Below are 20,045 nucleotides of genomic sequence, written 5' to 3' on the forward strand. Positions count from 1 at the left end.
TATAGAAATACACGACACCCCTGTTTTTGTATGTAATAGATAGCTGTCATGTTGTCATTTCAGACTAACAAAGCTTTGCCAGAGAGGTGATCTTCAAAGGCTTTGAGAGCTAGAAAGATTGCCATGAACTCTAAATGATTGATGTGGAGCAACTTTGCTGGTGACTCCACAGTCCTTGCACTGTGTGTTGTTGAAGATGAGTCCCCCAGCCAGTAAGGGATGCGTCCGCTGTTAACACTGTTTGTGGAATCGGGTCTATGAACGGCCATCCTTTTGATAGGTTTTGTGTGTTCCATCACTGCAGAGAGCGATGAGTACGGCCGCTTACCAACACTAGATCGGTTAATAGATCTTGAGACTGGCTCCACTGACTGGCTAAACACTCTTGAGGTGGACACATGTGTAGCCTGGTGTGGAAAACAATCATGATGCAATATGCCATCATTAGTGCTGGCTTTGATGAGCCAGTCGTCCAGATAGGGAAAGACATGTATGCTTTGTCTTCTGAGATGCGCAGCTACTATCGCCAGACATGTTGTGAAGACTCTGAGGGCTGTGGTAACTCCGAATGGGAGCATCCTTTTGATAGGTTTTGTGTGTTCCATCACTGCAGAGAGCGATGAGTACGGCCGCTTACCAACACTAGATCGGTTAATAGATCTTGAGACTGGCTCCACTGACTGGCTAAACACTCTTGAGGTGGACACATGTGTAGCCTGGTGTGGAAAACAATCATGATGCAATATGCCATCATTAGTGCTGGCTTTGATGAGCCAGTCGTCCAGATAGGGAAAGACATGTATGCTTTGTCTTCTGAGATGCGCAGCTACTATCGCCAGACATGTTGTGAAGACTCTGAGGGCTGTGGTGACTCCGAATGGGAGCACTTTGAATTGGTAGTGTTGACCTGCTATCACAAACCTGAGAAATTAGTGGTGAGGCGGATGGTTTGGAATTGGAATATGAAAGAGTAGAAAGAAAATCATCTTTTTGCAAAAGAGACAGTATTTGTTGCAGTGTTACCATGTGGAAGTTGTCTGACTGTATGCAAAGGTTAAGTTCTCTGATAGAAGGCCCAAATTCCTTCTTTACCGCGATCTTCTCCCTGACTAGATCCCCGACTTTTGGAATCCAGACAGGTCTTGCTGGGACAGGTGGTGATTCTTCAGTGGTCGTTGGCTGTTCTTTCAACTGTATGTTGCTCAGGTCTTTTCTTGTTTTGTTTAAGTCCTGCAAAATAGCCAAACGGTCTTTGACATCAAAGCTTTTTTCTGTTACCACTGAAGTCTGACTATCAAGGTCAGAGATCAACATCCTAGTTCCGAATAATAATTCGTACGGACTGAATCCCTTCAGAGAATTTCTTGGCAAGTTATTAAGACTACGTTGGACACTTATTAGATGTTTGACCCACCCAGCTCCCGAACCTAATATCCTTTCTATTATAGATTGCTTTCTGTCTTGGTTTTTTCTTTACACCATCCCATACCCTCAGGAAGGAAGTGAGAAGATTCCCGCTGGGCTGTGCTCATTTGGCCATTCTTTCCCCCCCCCAGGCTGGATTGCCTGAGAAAAGGAAAAAAAATTGGTCGAACGTAGCATGCTCTTAGCGTATATGCCATTTAGACTCGCAAATCTTGTATAACAGTCCGGACGTCAGCCGAGTGTTGTGGATCTACATTATAAGTGGGAACTAGCCTGTATATGTTAATCGCAAGCCATTCTTTTTAGTGGTGATGTTATCTGCCTTGATACGACGAGGTATTAAACTGCTTCTCTCCCCACTGCGATCTCTGTTGCAGTTTGGGCAGTTTTTTACAAACATGGTGTAGTGCAGGCTCATGCCTGGCCACCAGTACCGTGATTGTAATTCTTCCAGAGAATCTTTTAATTTAAGGTGTCTGAGACCCTCGCCCATGTGTGCGTCTGCGATTAACAAGTTTCTCCTGTCCATGTTTGGAATCACTCTATCCCCCACTCCAGGGATTCGAGCAAAAGGAATGGAGTTTGCATCTATGATGTATGTGTAATTGAGTGGATAGTTGATCGGTAACGCCGAGCAGTCGCCTTTTGATGACGTTTTTACTGCCAGCAATGTTTCGCCGTCAATGTATTTTAATGTACGCTTTTTTCGATCTATGGGAGCCGGTTTACTGGCTGCCGCTGCGGCTGTTTCAGCCAATGAATTCCCTACAACGTGAACGCCATCACGCTGGTGACTCAGTGAGTGTGTCACGTGAGTCTTTGGTAGTTCTTTTTTCAAAAGAGCTACCTGTTCCCAGAGCAGTCTCTGCTTTATTGGTGCATCCGTGTCATCTTTGTAATCGTTCTGAATCCAGGTCTGCAAATCCTTGTTATATGCTTTGACGCAGAAATATGAATCTGACACTATAAGCGTCGGGAATTCGCGATCCGCATTATCTAGCGCCATTTTCAAAGCTAATATTTCAGTTTGTAGTTCTGAATTAGTTTCTACTGAGTGTGATTTTGTTAATAGAGGTCTTAGTTTACCTCCGTGCCACACTTCTTTTGTAATCTCACATGTGGGATTGTATGCATGTTCTCCCCAAACGGAGGGTTGAGCATGTCCGTCTGTATAGATTACACAGGCGTAATGTCGTAGAGGCAGAATGTCGATTGGCAGAGGATACGTTTTTTCATATTTTAGATTTTTTAATTCTTCTAGTTCTTAAAAGACTGTTAACCAGGCAATACTTGATAATTCATATCCTCCGTACTGGATTTTCAGATGGGCAATTCTGGACTTTTTGAAGTTGAATTTGTAACCCTCTGCAGCGAAACCAAGTATTATGGTGTTCACTCTTTTCAAGTGAGTTTCCAAGTCATCATCTGTTAAGTAAATGTCATCGACATAAGATAATGCTTCATCATCATATAGTTGTAGTAATTCTGTTACTCTCGCTGAGAATACCCCCGGGCTGTTCTTGTACCCCTGGGCTAACCGACAGAATTGTTTTTGAGTGCCATTTACTGAGAATGCAGTTAAATATCTGCTCTCTGGTGCTATGTTTTGACAAAAGAATCCGTTGGAGATGTCCAAGGTTGTTTTGTATTTTTTGCGCACTATGTTATTCATTAGTGCAGCACTGTGTGAGTTTTGCACTGCAAAAGTTTTGCAACATGTGTTAAGGTGTCGGTAATCCAAAACTAGACGGTACGAATTGTCTGGTTTGGAGACCGGAAATAAAGGATTGTTCATTTGTGAGGTGCAAGTTTCAATCACCCCTTGGTATTCTAGCTGATCTAGTATTTCATTTACTTGTTTTTTAGCTTCTTGCTTAATTGGGTACTGCCTTTGTGCAGTAGGTTGTGATTTTAACTGGACTTTGTGAGGAGGAGAATCCTCATCCCATCCTACATGATTTTTATATAAAGCAGGTGCTAAGGCCACTGCCCACTTTCTAGCAAGTGTATATTTTTTATGAATCGGTATTTGATTCGAGAAGGCAGGCATAATTACTTCTTCGCCATGAGGGCACTCCCTGACAAACTCTGGTGGCCAGTCTTTTTCAGCTAGAAGGATGTCATAGCCCTTGGATAGGTTATCCCAAAATAGTCCCCTTATTTTCCTAGTCTTATCTCCCTCTATACGTAATGTTATCTCGTATATTTTGTGGGGCTTGCTAACTCTGGTATCTGCAGTTTCCACTTGAAGGTATTCATTCGTGTCCACTGTCTCCAGATGATTCATAAGGACTTTGCGAGCTATGCTCACCTCTGCTGCGCTGTCTAGCATTGTCTGAGCCCATTCTCCGTTTTTCAGTTGTGTCCTCAGTATTCTCGGCATTGTTAACTACCTTGATACTGGCTACCTTCTTTTTTGGAAATTGTGTTTTCTTTTTCAGTTGAGCAAGTTCCTTGTCTTTGGACTTGGCGTGCTCTTCTGATCGTCCTCTTCTTTCCGATTTCTGCGAGGAATTCTGAAAAGATTGAGAGGGACGTGTATCAATGTCTTGATATCTATCAGGTTTTTTAATATTATCCCTATTTCTAAGGTTATATCTATTCCCAGAGGGTTCACTCTGAGGTGACCTTTGTCTCGGGTTCGGAGATTTCTCTCTTCGCCTAGGAGACCTTCCTCTGGACTGGAATTTCTTTTCTTTAGGATTGGATTGTTTATTTCCATCCCAGTTCTTTTTTGGTGAATTATTATTAAAAAATATTTTTTCTGGACTTGTAGTCAGTTGCGGTTTTACTGGTATTCCACCTAGACTATCTCTGCCTAGTTCTTCATAGGATTTTTCTATGATTCTGGCAATTTCAGCTGGTTGGTCTGCTATATCTGTCTCTTTTAACCTCTGGCGGATCGCCACGTTTGCTGCTTCACCCTTTATGTTGGCTAGTAATATAGCCGAGACCTGCTTGAAGTCTTTCAGTAATTTCATACCAAGAGTTAAAGCAGGTTCTGGACCGTATTCATCTTGAATTTGTTTTAGCACATCTGATATCACCGAAATGGATGGAACACCGTGCGTTTTTGTATAGATGGAAGCAAAGACTGTACCCCAAGTGTCACAGTCCTCAATGTGTGGTGCGATTCCCATTGGGAGACATATAGTCAGAATCCTGTGTTTTTCTAATGGGGTGGTGTCAGGAAACACCGCCTCTATTTGGGTAATTTTCTGTGCCAACCAGAATGGTATTTGTTCCCGTTTAGCTGGAACTTTACCTAGGCAGGATTGGATGTTCTGTGGTGTGATTTTATTTGTGTTCCCCTGGTGAGGGGTCAGCTGTGGAATTTTAATCGCTGGCTGAATTGTTGAAGTCCGCATTACATACTGAACTAATTGTCTATGAATTTTTAGTAGTTGTTTTAGCTGTATTAATAGCTCTGCTGCAGGCATTCTTTCGATGTCTGGATGTGGTGTGTATCCGGCTAGGACCGGCCACGTTGCTCCTGGTCTTCCTAAAGGACCGAGCCTTGTAATGTGATTGTTATGTATTAGGGCGCCATCAAATAAGAGCAAATGCTCTTGGAATTTGAGTGGTACTTCCACCTCCTCGAAAGGAGTGTACGTTTCAGGAGGTTCCTCTACTTTGTAATAGTGGAAGTACTTTGTTACAGCATTTGCTGCTGGAAAATGTATCCATGTATAGTATACCTCTGTCTGCCGATATTCGTGTGCCTCAATTACGAATATGACTGTGCCACCTCTAGGTGTCAGTCCATTTTCTATAAGTTTTAAGGTTATAGATCTCCTTTTAATGACCGGAATATGTATTATATCCGCGTCTGCTGCTTGCATGGTAGCATCAGCATCTGCTATTTCAGTAGCTAATCTAATCGCCTCTCTTTCTCCATCGCTGTCTCCCATTTTACTGACAGGATGGTATTATTTTTGTTTGCAGATCAGGTTTCTTTATGGAAACAGAGATTAGATGCACAATATTTTGGAACTGTTTTATCCTTCAACGTTGACTAGACCAAGAACCATACATAGGAGTTCCCTCCTGCGAGGTTTTGGAGGATATAATAACCTTTCACCCACTCCAGACGTCTTTGGAGTATTTGGGAAAAGGGGTCTGAGTGAGAAAGCACGACTGAGTTACTCTAAATGTCTTACGTTAGTTTTATCGCCCTTTCCAAACGCGTTGGGCGCCATGTAGTGTAGCTCCTATTTTCCCAATAGGCTCTGCGCATTGGAATAGTGCCTACAGCAGTAAAGGCCTAGGCCAGACGTTAACTAGGTCTACTACTGTCGATACTAGACTTAATTTTTGGGTTTGCCAGCTAAGCTCAGAGTTCGCTAGAAACTTTCTCGAATGTTCAAGGAAGGATTAACTCCCCTGATTAGACAAGAAGGGATTTAGTTTCTGACAACCATAGAACATGACAACTTTGCTCTCCCCTAATCAAGAGTCAATCTCGAGAGTCGTGTGAGCACAAGGCAATTATTTTACTCAGTCAGTACGTGCATTCTTAGTCTCATCAGAATGTAGAGAAAAGGAAGAGACGGGCGTGTTCAATAAAAGATGTTATTTATTGATCAGTCTCTTTTCTCGTACAAGAGAAATGGATCGATATTATTGCAATACTTATAGTTAAGTAAAGTGCATACATTAGAAGCAATAGTATAAAATAATACTGTAAAAACATTGATATGGTTTCTGAGCCATATGATGTTTAAAATGATTAAAATATATTTATATACACATATACATTTGACTAAACGTACTCAACTGGTGTTTCTAAATACGCCTACCCCGTGTACCTGACCTAAGTCTAATGCGTGGGCGGGAATAGAAAGTTACAGTTTAGTTTAAGTTTGTTTTTGCCAAGTGAATAACTAAAGAATTCTCTAGGAGGGGTTATTCAGTTCTGTACCTGGAATTTAGGATGAATGAGGAATGGTATCTCTTTCTCTGCTCTCGATATTCCAGGCTGCCTGCGAGGGCTGCCCAGAAGCGCCGGTGCTGGGTCTCTCGGCTTGAGATAGCAGCGCGTCTCTCAGCGCGTCAGGAAGGCGGGGCTGCTGCCTGCGGGGTCTGCTTCTGCTCTCGGCTTCGGCAAGTATGGCTGCTCCGTCTTGTCACCACGCGTGTGTTTGCATAGGGCAAGGTCGGCAATATTTATACCTTAAAGGTGCCGAGATTGACGTAAGGATGGACATAGGTACGTCAATAAAGATGTCATACGACTTGCTCGTTAGCACATTCTTTACTAAAGTTCTCTGTGAAATCAAAACAATGGCCGCACGGATTATCCAGGTTGTCATAGGTTTGATTTGTTATGAGAACGTCGTATGCCTTATCAGGGGCTGGAGGAATGTCGCTTGTCTAATTAGATCTCAAGCGTTATGACCTAATCAGATAACACGTTCCTGTGCCGTAGTGTGACTGCGTCAGATAACGGTATCTGCATCATGGGGGATTTCTTGCCTCATGGGCTGACTGTTAGTTAACTAGCTAGTAAGTTTAACCAGAATAGGGTCAGGAATAGGGGGATCGAATCAGAACCTATAGAAATACACGACACCCCTGTTTTTGTATGTAATAGATAGCTGTCATGTTGTCATTTCAGACTAACAAAGCTTTGCCAGAGAGGTGATCTTCAAAGGCTTTGAGAGCTAGAAAGATTGCCATGAACTCTAAATGATTGATGTGGAGCAACTTTGCTGGTGACTCCACAGTCCTTGCACTGTGTGTTGTTGAAGATGAGTCCCCCAGCCAGTAAGGGATGCGTCCGCTGTTAACACTGTTTGTGGAATCGGGTCTATGAACGGCCATCCTTTTGATAGGTTTTGTGTGTTCCATCACTGCAGAGAGCGATGAGTACGGCCGCTTACCAACACTAGATCGGTTAATAGATCTTGAGACTGGCTCCACTGACTGGCTAAACACTCTTGAGGTGGACACATGTGTAGCCTGGTGTGGAAAACAATCATGATGCAATATGCCATCATTAGTGCTGGCTTTGATGAGCCAGTCGTCCAGATAGGGAAAGACATGTATGCTTTGTCTTCTGAGATGCGCAGCTACTATCGCCAGACATGTTGTGAAGACTCTGAGGGCTGTGGTAACTCCGAATGGGAGCATCCTTTTGATAGGTTTTGTGTGTTCCATCACTGCAGAGAGCGATGAGTACGGCCGCTTACCAACACTAGATCGGTTAATAGATCTTGAGACTGGCTCCACTGACTGGCTAAACACTCTTGAGGTGGACACATGTGTAGCCTGGTGTGGAAAACAATCATGATGCAATATGCCATCATTAGTGCTGGCTTTGATGAGCCAGTCGTCCAGATAGGGAAAGACATGTATGCTTTGTCTTCTGAGATGCGCAGCTACTATCGCCAGACATGTTGTGAAGACTCTGAGGGCTGTGGTGACTCCGAATGGGAGCACTTTGAATTGGTAGTGTTGACCTGCTATCACAAACCTGAGAAATTAGTGGTGAGGCGGATGGTTTGGAATTGGAATATGAAAGAGTAGAAAGAAAATCATCTTTTTGCAAAAGAGACAGTATTTGTTGCAGTGTTACCATGTGGAAGTTGTCTGACTGTATGCAAAGGTTAAGTTCTCTGATATCCAGTATGGGTCTGAGAGGGCCGTCCTTTTTGGATTTAGAAAGCAAAAGGAGTACATTCCCAACCCTTGATGTTGAGGTGGCACATGCTCTATGGCTTGTTTTAGTAGCAGGGATTGTAATTCCTGTTTGAGAATGTCTAGGTGATCCAGTGGAAGTCTGTGTGACTTTGGGGGAATGTTTAGAGGAGTGTTGATGAACTCCAGGCAGTAACCAGAATGGATAATTTGGAGAAACCATTTGTTATTGACTGCCGCTTTGGTAGAAATTGTGACAGTCTTCCCCTACAGGTGTTAAGTGGTCGGGAGGAACTATGGGCAAGTCACTGTTTATATTGGATGGCATGGTATGTGTGTTGGAACCTCTACATTGCCGTTGTTTCCTCTGTAATTGCCTCGATAGAAACCCTTGGAACCTGGTTATTGGCCTTATAGGTGGACGCAGTGTCTGAGGAAGTAGTCTTAGATCCTGATCGATAAAAGGAGTGACTAAAGGAACCACGCCCTTGTGGAGACTGAAGTGCTCAAATGGATTTAGCCACTTCAGTATCCTTCTTCATTTTACCCAATGGTCTACCATTGGCTCAAAAAGGTGTTCTTTGTCAAAGGGTGTGTTTAGTATGGAAGTTTGAACTTCTGGTTTAAACCCTGATATGCGCAGCCAGGCGTGTCTTCTTAAAAGAACACCAGTGTGTACTGCTCTGGCAGATGTATCTGCAGCATTTGGAAGCATCTAATTTGGTTGTTAGAAATTAACTGCCCTAACGAACCAGGCCTCGCGCTTTGATTTGTGTTCTTGAGGGAGAAACTGGATGAGTTGCTCCATTTCATCCCAGTGTGCGCTGTCATAGCGTGCTAGCAATGCTTGTGTATTGGAAATATTCCAGAAGTTAGCAGCCTGGGAGGCTATCCTTTTCCCTGAAGCATCAAGGAGTTTAGATTCTTTATCTGGTGGTGGTGCGTCTCCAGTAGTCTGGGAGTTTACCCTTTTCCTTGCTTTAGAAGCTACTAGTCAATCTACTGGTAGTTGACCTTTTATGTAGACTGGATATGATGGGACAGGCTTGTATTTTTTATCTACCCTCAGGGTAAGGATAAGTGCTCTAACAGGATCTTTAAAAGTGTCATCTACATGTCTGGTCATGCGTTTCAACATGGGCAACATGTGTGTAGACTTTTGTGTGTTTTGTAGAGTCTTGAAAATAAAGTCCTCTTCAAGGGATTCTTTGTGTAGTGGGACTCCATGGTAAGTAGCAGCCCTACTTAACACTCAACAGATCCTACACTGTCATCTGGTGGAGAGGGTTTGGTAGGATATATGTCCGGGTCGTAATCAGTGGGAGAATCAGTATTATAGTCATCCCACACGTCTCCAGGCTGATCATCATCATTATTATCCCCATCCCCATCACCCTGATTGTCAGGTGTGCTCAGGTGAAGTTGGTACAGGTATAGTCTGGGGTAGAGAAGTTAAAGGAAGAGGAAGATGGGAAGGATTTGTCCCAAAAGTTCTCTTCCTCAATGGTATGTGGTATTCCTCTTCTGTAGTAGCACTTCTTTTTAAAGTCACTTTAATTCTGATATGTCCAGTCTTTGGGTGTTTAACCAGAATTTTTTGTTTGTGATCTAGGTTGTCGATTGATTCACCGAAAACATGTTTTTTTTGGTGACTTTGGCGTCTTCGTGAGTTTCAGGTTGGAATTTTTCTGTGCAGATGGTTTCTTGCCCAGGGTTTTCTGATCCGAAGTTTGTTTTCGTGCCAACGGAGGATGATCGGTGCCAGACTTTTTCTTCGGAGTCGGAAGGCTTTTTAGTATGCTTTGGTGCCGAGCCCAAAGGTGGGGCTTCGGAAGCTTGTTCTCAGTACCCACCGGGGCCTGAGGGCACAGGTTGGTGCAGAGCCTTTTTCTTGGATGGAAGTGGAAGGTGGGGCAAGGTAGGGGGTGTACTCACGGTACCTTGTCCCTACGGGATGTCTTCATCCACATCGGAGCTATCTTCGGAAACGAAGATGTCTTCCTGTTCCTCCTCGGCTCCGATGGGATCGTCGCCTTCCTCCTTTTCGGATTGAGGTCCGAAGAGGTCGGGAATGGAACCTGTTTGTTGTCTCTGCAAGTTGTATCGTTGGGCCCGACAATTGCGAAGAGTCTTTTTGAAGCAGAAAGCTCAGCACACGTTGCAGTGATCTTCTCTGTGGTCGGGTGACAAACCGACCTTGTGTGAGTCGGTGTGCGGGTATTTTGCGTGGCACGAGGACAGAACTTGAAAGGAGTTCGTTCCATCAACTGCGAGTCGAACCAGGGGCTGGGCCCGACGGCCTACCTTGAGCTCTCCAATCGAAATTTTCATGAGGAATAATGATTCGCTGTGAAAGGTGAACCCAAGTGTAAACAATACCGTTGAGTGTGAATGTGATACACGCCAAGAAAGATCGAAGGATCGACGTCAGTGCGCAGCGAGGTACATCCAAACCCGATGGCGGAAAAATACAATCTGAATATGGAGCCAATGACCATGCCAATATCACCTAAGGGGGGAGTCCCCTACCTCGTGACTAGGGAAAACTTCTGCCTGAAAAACAAAGTGCAAACATCAGGACCCAACATTAGATGGTGCTCTTCTGCAAAACATGTGATCTACAGCTCACATGCCTCGAACATTTTGTTAGTAGTTCAAACGGTTCAAAGGATAGTGAAAATGCAGCAACACATGTTGCGCAGTGCAAAGATCGACTGGCCACTTTCCGGATGCTTATTGCTATATTTGGAAGTCACACTTGTAGTAATGAGGTGTAGCTTATGCCCAAGCATTGTTAACAAGTGCAAAAATGAGAAAATTATGAAGTAATACTATCACAAAATGGGCTGCATTAAGCAGCATCATTTGACTTTCCTTTCTGCATAATTTGTCCCTCTCCTGACGCATAATTCCAGTGGCACTTGCTCAGTTGCAAAGGTGAACAGAAATTCTAAATTCAGCTTTCTGGCGCAAGATGTACTTTACTCACCAAGAGCATCATAGGCTGGGAGGAGATCAAATTCAATATATTCTCGCATCGTGTTTGATCGCAGCTTGAAGCGGAGGACGCGGGGGTCATCCCACTTGGTAGGCTTAAATTTGACTTCAAACGTTTCCTCACTCTGACATTCTTCAAGTCTTTTTTGAATTTCTTCAATAATCTCCTTACGTTTGCTCTCCAACTGAGAGTAGCCATCAATGGAAGTTAGGAAGACAACCAGATCGGCGTCTGAGCCTTCTCGCAGAGCAGTGCCTTTTGCGGACGAGCCACCCTAAAGAAGGAGGATATGAAGTAACACAAAAGTAATTCAAGTCATTTGAAGAGTGAACAAAATGTATTCTATGTCAGAGACAATTGAACATATCTGCAAATTATATTAAGGGCAATATGTATTCACATTAGAAATAGTGATTACCTAATTGTGATTTCCTGAAAATCTCAATTAGGTAATCGCTATTCCTAATGTATGAAACTCAAAGAGTTTCATTTAGCAATTCATAGAAGGTCGCAAATTGGGACCTGCCTCATTAATATTAATTATTATTAAGGAGTTTTATATAGCGCTGGCCAGACCCAAAGGTATTGGAGCGCTTTACAACAGTTATAATGCAGGAATCACAAAATAAGGCATAGGTGTACATAATGGTTCTGAAGTCCCAGCGTGCAGAGCAACATTAAGGTATGGAAGTCCTGAGAAACCTTGATGAGTACACGTTGTCTTGGGCTGAACCTCTTTCAGGGAGGGGGGAATGATGAGAGGGTCGGGGGGGTTGGGAAGGGGTAGGTCTTAATGAAACAATGTCAGGGTGCTGCAGAGTGCAGGCAGGTGCGCTTAGGAGGCAGCCATCGGTTCGGGAAGGCATGGTTGAGAAGGAGGTCTTCTAGGAGTTTTTTTAATTTTACAAAGGAAAGGGTAGTCCTGATATCAGTTGGGATGGAGTTCCAGATTTTAGGTGCGTTACCAGCGAAGGCTCGTGTAGCGGTTTTTTGTTTGCATGTTTTCATAGGGATGAGTTTTAGGGTGTTGGAGCTCCCGAGGCTCCTAATAAGGTTTATCGGAATTTGCGACCCTCTAGGAATCACTAAAATCATGAGATGGAGGCCTGCTGGGGTCAGCAGACCACAATATCTTTGAATGATTTTCAATAAAGCAATCCTTTTTTTAATGGACCCTCTTTACCTTAAAGGGAAACGGGTTGGGTCAAAAAAAGAAAAAAAGAAAAGTTTTCTTTTCATTTTTTAAGAGTAGGCAGCGGCCTTTGGGACTGCCTGCTCTAAAAAAAATTTTTTGCCACCATTCCAAAAGGGGAAGGGGTCCCCAGACCCCTTACCATTTGCGAATGAGTCACGACCAACTTGAAGTTGGTGGTGAAATGGGAACTTTTTGCGACCATATTCTCGGCCACAAAACAATCATACATACCGGCGGTACTCAAAGTACGGCCCGCGGGCCAGTTGCGGCACGCCAGGTCACTCCATGCGGCCCCCATGAAAAACAGCAGGCACGGACTCAACACCATTTTCTCACTCTGAGCCTCCGCCGTCACCTGCCTCTCTGTCACTTGCTCACCCTGCCTTTGAAAGCATTTCCTGGGCTGTGTGTGCAAGCGTGCAACGCCTATTGGACTCAAAGAGCTTTGCCCGCCCGCCCTCCCCCCCACCGTTCCGCACCCGAGCACTTCACAGGTCCTTTGAAGACCTTTTGTTTGTTAAAGAGGCTTTAATGCCCCCGCCCCCTGATTAAAGCCCCTGCAGCTCCACTCTGCCTTTTTTCTTGAAGAATCAGCCCCCCCTCCCCCGAAAATATTTCTTAGCCACCCCGAAATTTGAGACTAGTTGCGCCTCTGTACCTGTGCATGCTGCTCACAGTGTGGCCCCTTTATTGTCTCAGTTGGTGCTGGTAAATCAGCTGTCTCTGTGATTAAATGTATATTTTTATGGCCCCAAGTTAGGTTTCAGCCAAGCCCGGCCTTTCCTTGCTCAGGCTTTCAATGCCCGCACGTGGTGTAAACAAATAAAACGAGGATCCAGCAATGTCCTAATGTCGATCCGTGGAGCCTTTTGTTTTATGGCATGGCTTTACATGAAATGCCTACAGGCTCCCTGTTGACAACAGTGGTGCTAGGAAAAGTTTGCAGGTGGAATTGGGATAGGGGGATGCAGTTTACACACAACATTATATGCCTCGGAAGCAGCCGGATAGTTATGTATAAATCCGAGCTTCCCCACATTTCTTACAGGCTATTCAACTTGCTTTGTGCATTACTCAAGAAAGTGTTTTCATTTATAGTCATGGCACAGATGTAGCATCAGATCTTTTATGCTGCAGAATTGAACAGCAAATAGTTATTGGTTTTGGCCCTCATTAGGTAGAGTCAGAGCTGAGGGGACAGGAGGACAGTGTGTACAAAGAGATGAATAGGCAGAGGCAGAATGAGATGGTAGAGGTAAGTGGAAGGGGGAGAGAAAGGAAAACGTAGGTACTGACAGACTCCGTATGAGTGCAGCATAAAAGCAGAATGAGAAGCGCAGTGAGGAGGTATGGAAAGGTTAGGGTTTAACAGAAGAGAGCAAGGGAGTAGGAGCAATGTGAAATATGAGCGCAGAGTAAGGGTATTGCCGGTTATGAGGAGTGTGAGGGGGTAGGATCAGAGTAAGGACAGGCAGAATGGGCTGCTTTACACATAAGGACTATATTGGTGATATATATGGAAGGTGAGTGCTAAGTCAGGGACATGGGCAAGGAAATAGTGAGGGGTACAACAACAATAGAACCAACAGCTATGAGCTAGCAGCAGAGTGAAGGGAAGCAGTGGAGTGAAGGTGTAGAGCAGAACTTCAGGAAGAACACGGGACTGTCTTGTCAATAGGGTGAACCTTCAGTAGAGTGAAGGTGTACAGGCCCAATGAGTGGGTAGGTGCTGAATGGCGCAATAAGGCACAATGAGAGGGTAGGCGCAGAGTGGTGCATTAGCATTCAATGCAAGGTTAGGCATAGAATGAGGTGTTAGGGGCACACTTAGAGGGTAGGCAGTTTGATAGCTTAAGAGGAGAGTGAGAGAAATAATGCTGAAAAAAGTATACAAATGTGGCACCCAAAGGGTGTCACCGGATAGGGGTAGACTGTGATGAAGGGAGAGCAGGAGCAGCATTAAAACGTCAAGGTGTGGAGAGAGAATGGAGTTTAAGAACTTGGGGCCAGAGTAGGTGTAAAATGACAGGCATTGAGCATAGTGAAAAAAGGGCCAGGAAATGAGTAGAAGCAAAGTGAAGAGTGGAAGCTTATGAGCTTAGCAAAGAGGTACTGGAGCAGATTGTGATGATGGTAATGGAAAGTGGGGGTAGGAACAGTGTGAGGGGCATTTATTAGATAAGGAAATAACCATGGGTAAGAGGAGAGAAATAATAAGTGGTGTATATAAGCGGACGCGCGCAGCGGGAGCACCGAATGAGCGCCGAAGGTGTGCCAAAGGTAAGCCCGTCTGCGCCCGTCCGCGCCTGGACCGCGCCCAGTGCCAGGACCCTTGGCCCCCGCAGATCTCAGCCCACCCGTCGGACGTACGACGCCGCCACCCTCAACGCACTCAACGACGGACGAGTCCCAGGATGCTACCGAGCCACCCCGAGACGCACCCACGGACCCTTCATCTGCCAGTCCTGCAAGTTCACCTGCCTCGCACCTGCACCCGCCAAGCCGCCCAACAGCAGCAACCACCTCAAGTGCATCCTGCTCAAAACCCGCTCCGTCCACAGACACGCCATCGAACTCTGGAACCTCCTCGACACCACAGCTCCTGACGTCGCCTTCCTCACGGAAACTTGGATGAACGCCTCTTCAGCGCCCGACATCGCCATCGCCATCCCAGAGGGCTACAAGATCACCCGGAGGGACCGCACCACCAACCAGACAGGAGGAGGCATCGCCATCATCCACAGGGACACCATCTGCATCACGACCAGCACAGACGACATCCTGACCACCGCCGAACACCTACACTTCCAGATCCACACCGACCCGAAGACCACCCTCAGAGGCACCCTGATCTACCGACCCCCGGGACCACGCACACGATTCAGCGAGGACATCGCCGACTTCGTCAGCCCACATGCCCTCCCCTCCGCTGACTACATCCTCCTGGGGGACATCAACTTCCACCTGGAGAACAACAACGACCACAACACCACCACCCTGCTCGACAACCTCGCCAACCTCGGACTCAAGCAGCTGGTGACCACCCCCACCCACCTCGCCGGACACACACTCGACGCCGTCTTCTCATCCAGCAAAGACATCACCTTCAGCCACGCCACTGGACTCCACTGGACGGACCACAGCTGCGTCCACTTCACCTTCAGAAGAACGACGATCCACCACCACCAGCAACAGGTTGCCCGCAGAAGCTGGAGCAAGATCACAGCCGACCAGCTCGCCGCTTCCCTGAGCCAGCACCCTCCCGCCAGCTCAGCGAACCCCAGCCAGGCCGCCGACAACCTCACGGAGTGGATCAGCAACTGCGCGGACGAACTCGCCCCCCTGAGGACCCCGCCCAGCAGACCCGGCAGCAGAAAAGCCCCATGGTTCACCGACGAACTCAAGAGCTCCAAGAAGAACTGCCGAGCTATCGAGAAAACCTGGCGCAGAGACCCAACACCGGACAACATGACTGCCCTCAAGCTCGCCACCCGAAAACACCACCAACTGATCCGCGCCACCAAGAAAACTGCATTCAAGGACCGGCTGGACAACAACGCACACAACAGCAAGGAACTCTTCAACATCGTGAAAGAGCTCTCCAACCCCAACGCCGGAAACAACGACATCACCCCATCGCAAGAACTCTGCAACTCCCTCGCCTCCTACTTCCACAACAAGATCGCGGACATACACAACAGCTTCAACACCCAACCGACGAACGCCACGTCCGACACGACTGAACCAACGCCCCCCACCACCACCCTCCGCGCCTGGACCCCGATCAGCACCGAAGACACCGTCCGCATGATGAACTCCATCCACTCCGGATCACCGACCGACCCCTGCCCTCACCACGTCTTCAACAAAGCCGACGCTGTCATCGCACCCCACCTACGGGACATCATCAACACCTCCTTCACCACCGCCACCTTCCCGGAGAGCTGGAAGCACGCCGAACTCAGCGCTCTACTCAAGAAACCAACAGCGGACCCCACCGAACTCAAGAATTACCGCCCCATCTCGCTGCTCCCGTTTCCGGCCAAAGTCATCGAGAAGACCGTCAACAAGCAACTGGCCGCATTCCTCGAGACGAACGGATCCCTCGACCCCTCACAGTCTGGCTTCCGAGCCAATCACAGCACCGAGACCGCTCTCATCGCTGCCACCGATGACATCCGAACCCTGATGGACAACGGAGAAACAGCGGCCCTCATCCTCCTAGACCTCTCCGCGGCCTTCGACACCGTCTGCCACCGCACCCTAGTGCAGCGCCTCTACAACGTCGGAATCCAGGAGAAGGCACTGGAATGGATCATCTCCTTCCTCGACGGAAGGACCCAGAGAGTCCGCCTACCACCGCACAAATCAAAGGCCACCGAAGTCATCTGCGGCGTACCCCAAGGATCCTCGCTGAGCCCAACCCTCTTCAACGTCTACATGAGCCCCCTCGCGGCCATCGCACACCAACACAACCTGAACATCATCTCCTACGCCGACGACACCCAGCTGATCCTCTCCCTGACCAACGACCCCGCCGCCGCCAGAGCCAACCTTCACGAAGGAATGAAAGAGGTAGCCGAGTGGATGTCGACCAGCCGCCTGAAGCTGAACTCAGACAAGACGGAAGTCCTCATCCTGGGATCCTCGCCCTCCGCCTGGGACGACTCCTGGTGGCCCCCCGCCCTGGGAACCGCACCCAAACCGACAGACCACGCACGCAACCTGGGCTTCATCCTGGACTCCTCCCTCTCCATGACCAGGCAAGTCAACGCCGTCTCCTCGTTGTGCTTCAACATCCTGCGCATGCTACGGAAGATCTTCCGGTGGATCCCCACCGAGACCAGGAAGACTGTCACCCAGGCACTCGTCACCAGCCGACTGGACTACGGCAACGCCCTCTACGCCGGAACCACCGCCAAGCTCCAGAAGAGACTCCAACGGATCCAGAACGCCTCAGCCAGACACATCCTCGACGTCCCACGACACAGCCACATCTCCGGACACCTAAGAGACCTGCACTGGCTCCCGGTCAACAAGAGAATCACCTTCCGTCTCCTCACCCACGCACACAAAGCCCTCCACGATCAAGGCCCGAGCTACCTCAACACCCGCATCAACTTCTACGATCCCAAACGACACCTCCGATCAGCCAGTCACGCCCTTGCCGCCGTCCCCCGCATCCGAAGAACGACAACAGGAGGAAGGTCCTTCTCCTACCTGGCCGCCAAGACCTGGAACTCCCTCCCGACCGACCTGCGCCTGACCCAAGACCACCTCGCCTTCAGGAAGAAGCTCAAGACCTGGATGTTCGGGCAGTAGCAGCACCCCCCTCCCCCTAGCGCCTTGAGACCCTCCGGGTAAGTAGAACGCTCTATAAATGTCTATGATTGATTGATTGATATTGAGGGTAAAACAATAGAAGTGTAAAGTTGTGACAGAGTGCCAGGCTGCAGAAAGTGTCAGGAAATTATTAAGGCCAAAGTGGTGGGATGAGGGGGTAGAGTAGAGGAATATGGCAAGAATGAAACAGTCATAAGGTACGGTCAGAGTCAGAGTGCAAGGACAGAGTGAAAACCAAGGATCACAGCAGACCCTAAGAGCAGAGTAATTGAGTGTGGGGCTCAGGGAAGAATAGCAGTAGACGTGCTGCCTGAAACATGCATTATTATTAAATGATATGTACCTACCTCAGATGATAGTCATGTTGTAGATGACACTACAATACCTCAGCTGTATTGTTGGGCAAGCTCATTTACTAGTAGAAGGCAGCGTGAGACACAGCACGTCTCTTGCCCATTATGCCGGACATTGTGCAATTTTAAATGTGCATGACATCCCAAGTACATGAAGACATGTATTGTGTGGGCCCAAGCATGCACATTACAGCATGGGGCCATTTATGCATGTACTGTCTCGGTTCATTAAGAATATGGCTGCCTGCTGTCACTGATGCATGTATTGCCTGCGGTTACATTCATGTGGTAAGTTTCATGAGCTGGGGTGTGCACAGCAGTCTGGACAGAGGAAAACGACCTCTATCATTGCACTTTGCTTTTACGCTTCTGAGATTTGCTGGATGATCTTGGGGCTTGGTACTGCAGACACTCAACAGACCCATTGAGGGTTGTTCGTAGCGACTTTAAGAGGCATAGTGGTATGAGTTGTGTCTTCTGAGAGACAAATGAAGGGTGTGTTCAAGTATCTGCGCAACTGAGGGCCAAAGAGCAGGGAACTGGGTTTTTGTCAAAACAAGGTAAAGACAGAAAACTATGGTCAGAAACACACAGACCCCAATAAAAAAAAAAATATTGATAGCATTTATTCGGGTTAAATACACACATATATCGCATTTCGAAATACAGCACTGTCTAGTCATGTTTTGAAAAGGGGGTGATTTTATTTTCGCCCCAGTAGCCCTGCCCCTACTGACCCCGCCTCTCCCACTGTGGTATATAAATAAATAATACCGGATCTAGGTTTTACTGGACATAGTAATAACAGATAGCTCAATAAATAAGAGTCAAGATTCGAGGTAGTAGGAGTTTGCAGGTTTAATACAGCATAAAGGACAGGAACAGGACAACCTGCACAGGAATGGGATGGCAGCGCTGCCGGGGGCAGGATCAGGATCGGCGTAACATTTAATAACAGTACACAAGCATATATATTAAAACAGTTGCATTACAATGAATACAGTAGGCGGAGCAGTGGGTGTGGTCAATAGCAGTCGCGAAAGATAAGGGTGAAAGTAGGTGTAACAAGAGGCGTGTACATAGACATGTGATGTAAACGTAACAGAATATGTCATAAACGGGGCGGAAACATGGAGGGGGCTACCTAAGGAGCCGGGACCTCTAACCTAATGGTGCGCGCAAACTGATAATGACGTGTTACTAGGAGAAGCTGGGGGCTATGAACTCTGTGCTAGGAGCAGAGACTGAAGTCTGGAGAGTCAGGGCGACATGTACCTAAACCCTATCTAGTATCTGATGTTTAGAGGACATGTTGATATAAACTAAGAGTCAGGAGGGGAGAGGCTAACGGACTCTAAGACTGGAGCATGCATTATTCTACATGTAGTGCGTGATGAAGAATATGAAATGACCATTAAATGCAGTATTTCTCTTACATGGAGACGTAAAGGCTAGACTGTGACGGAAACTATTGATGCGATTCAGTAGCTTAGGAATGCAGAGAAGGAGGGCTGGACTGATAACTAGAATCATAACATACTCTTGGCAGACTCGTAGGCAGAGCCAGGCCGAGCCGGGCACTGTGAGGCAGGAAGTAAGTGAAGGGTCGAGGATACAGGTGGGGGCTGTATCGCTCCTCAGCGAGGGTTCAGGAGACAGGAGCTGAATCTGGTGTCCGGGCCCTTTTGAGGCCTAGAAACGGGGACTTTTCAATGAAATAACGTGCACACTGAGAAACGTGGCAACGTAACTTTACATAGGCCTGATATTCATAGTATTCACGAGAACTGGAAACTGGCATACTAGAGATGGACGCAACTGTAATTGCGTCTTTAATCGAACATGGGGAATACATATGCATATTAATCATGCACACATAACATAAGATGGAGGACACGTAGGGACACAGAACATGGCAAAATTTACTTTTCCACATTCCCTCCTTGTCACTACGTTTCCATCAGGAAACATCAATATTCATGATACCATCTATCATTTCATACAGTATCATTTGCTCGTCTCGAATTTTCTCGGAACGGGATTTAGAACGGGACTTAGGACTAGGAATACAAGAGGTAGCACAAATGCCGCA

At 46.9% G+C, this 20,045-nt stretch overlaps 1 protein-coding gene across 1 annotated transcript in view; it reads right to left on the bottom strand.

Moving 5' to 3' along the window:
- Positions 1 to 20,045, bottom strand: part of LOC144790919 (2'-5'-oligoadenylate synthase 1-like) — a 129,663-nt gene that overhangs the window by 94,954 nt on the left and 14,664 nt on the right. The window contains exon 2 of the mRNA XM_078665555.1: positions 11,054 to 11,336. Coding sequence (XP_078521681.1) covers positions 11,054 to 11,336 — 283 coding nt within the window. The remainder of the gene's footprint in view (positions 1 to 11,053; positions 11,337 to 20,045) is intronic.

The sequence above is a fragment of the Lissotriton helveticus genome, chromosome 11, assembly GCF_964261635.1.
Source record: "Lissotriton helveticus chromosome 11, aLisHel1.1, whole genome shotgun sequence".
NCBI classification, from domain to species: Eukaryota; Metazoa; Chordata; class Amphibia; order Caudata; family Salamandridae; genus Lissotriton; species Lissotriton helveticus.